Source organism: Pseudophryne corroboree, chromosome 9 (genome assembly GCF_028390025.1).
Source record: "Pseudophryne corroboree isolate aPseCor3 chromosome 9, aPseCor3.hap2, whole genome shotgun sequence".
NCBI classification, from domain to species: domain Eukaryota; kingdom Metazoa; phylum Chordata; class Amphibia; order Anura; family Myobatrachidae; genus Pseudophryne; species Pseudophryne corroboree.
In genome coordinates this window covers 137594282-137600281 of record NC_086452.1, presented here as the reverse complement: position 1 = coordinate 137600281, position 6000 = coordinate 137594282, and the positions used below count along the sequence as shown (strand labels likewise).

The window sequence follows — 6000 nt, the reverse complement described above, 5'->3', positions numbered from 1 at the left end:
CATGTTTTGTCAATTTTTGAGGAAGTAACAGTCTAAAATAGTTATCAGGAGTAATAATAATCATATGCTGATGACCACACTATTTGAGAAAAGAGACCCCCTCTTCTAAATGAGCTGGCCCTAAGTTTGCAGATGCCTGCAAGGGCGAGAGAAGTACCCGTCCCTATCTGTGTGTTACTTCATAACCTACAGAAATGTACATTAATCTGTATCAATGTATTCCTTAGACTTTAAGTTTTGGACATATAATTAATACTACATTATCATAGTATATTAGGGGCTTGATTCAATTACATGGCAGCTTGTGGTGGTCATTTTTCTTCCCATTAATGAAAGGACTGATGCTGCGCATACCCTCGTAGGCTGCGAGCAGCGCCAGCCTTTCCATGACCTAACACGCATTTCTGGTGGCTTCCGCCGCTAACTTAATCCGGCTCTCAGTGTTTCTTTTTCCCACCCTTAGTTTCTGAAGAGTGAATTAATGAAGGAAGTAGACATTCACTTCAATGAATTTGTGAACAACTTTATTGAAGAATCCACTGCTCTTGAAACCTCTGCCTCAGCCACCAACTTCTACCCAGGAAATGAAGAAAAAGATGGTCACAAAGTGAGGTAATCGAAAATGTAACATTACTGCGGGGGTTATTCAGTATAGATTGCTCCTGCGATCCTCCGCGCAGTTTCTCCATAATCTGGAAACTGCATATGCGAAGAAACTGTTCTGCACATGTACAGAATGGGTCCTGCCAAAAGCAGTATATTGTTCGGTGGAGGGGTGGGGGCAGCCTGCGTTGCCAGAAATGGGCACATTGCCCTCTTTTTCCGGGAGTGGCGAGGCCAAGTACTGTGTTGTGAGATGCAGTTTCCTTGGCCTTGCAAGCAGTGCTGCAATGGCCGGCCTGAGTCCTGGGAGTCTGGGGGGAACATCTGCCTACAGGCAGCTTTACAAATGTGATCCATGCTGAATTAGCCCGATATTCTATAGATGTGGTAAACAGGATTATTACTATAAAGCCACAATCAAATCCCTAAACCCCCTAAATCTGTTAATGTTCTCTTGGGTGGATTACAAATGTGTCTTTGTACATTTTCCGTCATGTAGCAGAATACTGGTATGATTGCCATGCTGTATACTTTATCCTAAACTTTGCTACCTTTTCCTGCTACTATGTTGTTATAGTGCTACTTTTTCCTCAAACTTGCGTTTTAGTTCACATATAGTATAATAGGTTTTTTTTTTCTTTTGGAAAAGAATTGGTATAAAGTCACCGCATAATGACTTACCGCTCGTTAAGCCCCCTCTGTCACTTCGCCAGGTCGGTGCTGGTGCTGCAGCTTTGTAGCTGCCTTGATGTGTTTTTTATTTTTTTAAATAAAACTTTACTGATAGCCCAGGGCATCTTTAGGGCGCCTACGCGCATGCGCCGGGTCACACAGCACAGCTCACTGGGCACTGGGGAGAAGGGGCATGCGCGCTGCCACGCATGCCTCTGGTCCCCGGAGTCCTTACAGAGGATTCACGCATTTGCAAGGTGACAGGCACGGTGGACGCTGGGAAGCGAGCACACTGCGCATGTGCAAGTCCACAACGAACACCGAAGAGAGCTGTGTGACTGCATCGCCACCCCTGGCCATAACGAATTCTTTAAGGGGACGGAGCACCAATCATGCATTAGGGAGAAGGGTGAGTTCTAAATACCGCAATAATGCAGTGAAGTGCCAAGTGCACATAACGAATGCTAGGGTACAGTTTCATACATCTGCCTCAATATACTTAGGTTAGTGTTTTGGCACTGCTAAGTAATAAAGTCGAGGGTACGATAAATGGGGTTGTTTGGTGCGTTATGAGGCTAGGTGTATGTGGACACATCTGTAGTTACTTGAAGTCTGGTGTTCATGTCCACCTTTGATACAATTACATAAGAATATAAATGTATTACATGTATGATATTGTATCACCTTCTTAGGATACTAGACATCTCTACAGTCTTAAAGCTATGTTCATAATAGCTTGGTACAGAGAAAATGCCAAGTGGTAAGCGATAGCGGAGTTTATATAGAAGTTAGCACTGTATATAGTATAACCCTTGAGGTTTAAGCTTGTTATGTCTATGCTTGGGTTAAGCTGGGTTCAGCGTCAGTCTCTCTCTTTTTTTTTTTTTTTTTTTTTCTCTTTTTTTTTTCTGTGGGTGGCTTTTGGGTTTATACGTGGCAACTTAATAATAACCTAAGATATTAACTTTTACTTTCAGGACCGGGAAACCACCGCCTGAGCATGGGAAGCTCTTTGTATCGAGACGCTCTCTTCTAGAGTAAGTGCATGTTCTTGTATGTAAGTTGGCTGTATGAGCATTGTACCATATAGAGATGCAGTGTTGCCATAGTAGTGTGAAGGCAGCCATTTGTTGCTGTGCTAATACTGCTCTTCCTCTATCACCGGCTAGTTCCAGGCCACCTTTTAGTTATACTGCTTACCTATTTAAATATCTGACTAAACTACTGTATGCATCTATTCACAAGTTTAATCCAACTGAATGTATTATGGTGCAATATAAGTAAATGTTATTATACCTAATGACAACTAGGACACTTAATTTAGTAAGGGAGAGCTCAAAACTGCTTTTTATTTCCTGTGTTTGGTTGTAACTTTGATAAATAAACCGTAACGGTCATTTGTTTTATACAGCGAGCTGTTCGAGGTCAATCACTTCCGTACGATCTACCACATGTTCATTGCCCTCCTCATCCTCTTCATTCTTAGTACATTGGTTGTGGATTGCATTGACAAGGGCAGGTAAGTGTTATTTTACATTTGTAGGTGGCAGATGTAATACAGGTTGAGTATCCCTTATCCAAAATGCTTGGGACCAGAGGTATTTTGGATATCGGATTTTTCCGTATTTTGGAATAATTGCATACCATAATGAGATATCATGGTGATGGGACCCAAGTCTAAGCACAGAATGCATTTATGTTACATATACACCTTATACACACAGCCGGAAGGTAATTTTAGCCAATATTTTTTGTAACTTTGTGCATTGAACAAAGTGTATCTACATTTACACAATTCATTAATGTTTCATATACACCTTATACACTCAGCCTGAAGGTCATTTAATACAATATTTTTAATAACTGTGTGTATTAAACAAAGTTTGTGTACTTTGAGCCATCAGAAAACAAAGGTTTTCTCACTCTCACTCAAAAAAGTCCGTATTTCGGAATATTCCGTATTTCGGAATATTTGGATATGGGATACTCAACCTGTACTATGAAACACTGATACATTTCACTGCATGATATATTGAGGGAATCCTAACACACACAACATAGGCCTGCCGAATTGGGCGTACAGTCTAACAGGTTTATTTATTAGTTTTTTCAGAGATAATGGTTGGGTCTGTCCATATTTACAAACAGGTCTAATATGTGTGCATTTTCACACACCATAGAGGCAGCCATTTAGTTGACTGAACTATTGTTCAGCCTTTCAAATCACTACCAGCTTGTTCTCGGTTCTATCAATAGTTCTTAGTGTGTTGATGGGGTCATTACTGGTTCGTCTCACAAAATGGCTGCTCTTTTTGTGTGTGAACAACATGTACCAATTAAAGTGACACCATATTCCAAGTTCTAGACTGCTGAAATGTGGCCTTTTTCCATAGGATTTATTTTAGGTTATAAGAATCTTATTTCCAGCAAGGTCTGTGGCTTGTTCCATGAGTTGAGTGTTTGACCCAAAGAGTTTTTGACTGTCTGGGGGCCAAGGCTAGTGGGTTCTAGAATCCTACATGGGCTCAGACCCACTGGCTGCTTTTATTACAAGATAAAGTGGTCACAGTATATAAGCGTGGCCAAGATATTTTGTCTATGGTTATGTACACAATCTGTCATTTAGTGCTGTGTTTGGCCTTGGCATTATATCCCTCAAGCTAAGCAGTTTGTACATCCAACAGCCTTGCCTATTAATAGCATGACATGCCTTGATTCTCTCCATGTAGTACACAGATAAATCTGATCTCGGGACAAGCAGCATTTTTTCTCCAATATCTTTTTGAAGTATTGGTATCTGCCAATCTTTACTGTGTCTATGTAATTGACTTCTACTGATTTAACTTTACAAACATAATAATAATTTCTCTGACGTCCTAGTGGATGCTGGGGACTCCGTAAGGACCATGGGGAATAGCGGGCTCCGCAGGAGTCTGGGCACTCTAAAGAAAGATTTAGTACCATCTGGTGTGCACTGGCTCCTCCCTCTATGCCCCTCCTCCAGACCTCAGTTAGAATCTGTGCCCGGACAGAGCTGGGTGCTTTTAGTGAGCTCTCCTGAGCTTGCTAATAAGAAAGTATTTTAGTTAGGTTTTTTATTTTCAGAGAGCTTCTGCTGGCAACAGACTCTCTGCTACGTGGGACTGAGGGGAGAGAAGCAAACCTACTAACTGCGGCTAGGTTGCGTTTCTTAGGCTACTGGACACCATTAGCTCCAGAGGGATCGAACACAGGACCTGACCTTGTCGTCCGTTCCCGGAGCCCTGCCGCCGTCCCCCTTGCAGAGCCAGAAGACAGAAGCCAGCAGAAGCGGAGAAGACATCGAAATCGGCGGCAGAAGACTCCTGTCTTCACATGAGGTAGCGCACAGCACTGCAGCTGTGCGCCATTGCGCCCACACTAACCCACACACTCCGGTCACTGTAGGGTGCAGGGCGCAGGGGGGGGGGGGGGCGCCCTGGGCAGCAATTGTTACCTCCTGGCGAATGCTGCATATAAACAGTGGCACACTGTTATATGTATGAGACCCCGCCATTTATTTTACAAGAAATCGTGGGACAGAAGCCCGCCGCTGAGGGGGCGGGGCCTTCTTCCTCAGCACTCACCAGCGCCATTTTCCTTCCACTGCTCCGCTGAGAGGAAGCTCCCCAGGCTCTACCCTGCAGAATCACGGTAGAAGGGTGAAAAAGAGGGGGGGGGCACATAAATTTAGGCTCATAAATCATATTACAGCAGCTACTGGGTAAACACTAAGTTACTGTGTAATCCCTGGGTTATATAGCGCTGGGGTGTGTGCTGGCAAACTCTCTCTCTGTCTCACCAAAAGGCCTTGTGGGGGTCCTGTCCTCATTTAGAGCTTCCCCTGTGTGTGTGGTGTGTCGGTACGCGTGTGTCAACATGTTTGACGAAGAGGGCTATGTTGAGGCAGAGCAAGTGCAGTTGACTGACGTGTCACCGCCGACGGTGCCGACACCTGATTGGATGGATATGTGGAATGTGTTAAATGATAATGTAAACTCCTTACATGAAAGGTTGGATAAAGCTGATACCTCGGGCCAGTCAGGGTCTCAACCCATGCCTGATCCTACAGCGCAGAGGCACTCAGGGTCTCAACAGCGCCCACTATCCAAAATGGTTGACACAGATGTCGACACAGATTCTGACTCCAGTGTCGACGACGATGATGCAAAATTGCAACCAAAAATGACAAAAGCTATACGTTACATGATTATAGCGATGAAGGATATTTTACACATATCAGAGGTAAACCCTGTCCCTGACAAGAGGGTTTATATGTATGGGGAGAAAAAGCAAGAGGTGACTTTACCCTCTTCACATGAGTTAAATGAGTTATGTGAAAGAGCGTGGGATTCCTCAGATAAGAAAGTCCTGATTTCCAAAAGGTTATTTATGGCGTACCCTTTCCCGCCAGAGGACAGGGTGCGCTGGGAATCCTCCCCTAGGGTAGATAAAGCTCTGACACGCTTATCTAAGAAGGTGGCCCTGCCGTCGCAGGATACGGCCACCCTAAAGGATCCTGCAGATAGAAAGCAGGAAAGTATCCTGAAATCTATTTATACACATTCAGGGACTCTACTGAGGCCGGCAATTGCGTCGGCGTGGATGTGTAGTGCTGTAGCAGCGTGGACAGATAATCTGTCTGAGGAAATGGATACCTTAGAAAGGGATACCATTATGCTGACCCTGGGGCATATACAAGACACT

General features: G+C 43.9%; 1 protein-coding gene across 2 annotated transcripts in view; it reads left to right on the top strand.

Annotated features, from left to right (window-relative positions):
• Positions 1-6000, top strand: part of LOC134957717 (sterol O-acyltransferase 1-like) — an 88808-nt gene that overhangs the window by 60640 nt on the left and 22168 nt on the right. For both annotated transcript variants that reach the window (XM_063939819.1, XM_063939818.1), the window contains exons 4-6: positions 464-612; positions 2253-2312; positions 2687-2794. In XM_063939819.1, the coding sequence (XP_063795889.1) occupies positions 464-612; positions 2253-2312; positions 2687-2794 (317 nt within the window). The remainder of the gene's footprint in view (positions 1-463; positions 613-2252; positions 2313-2686; positions 2795-6000) is intronic.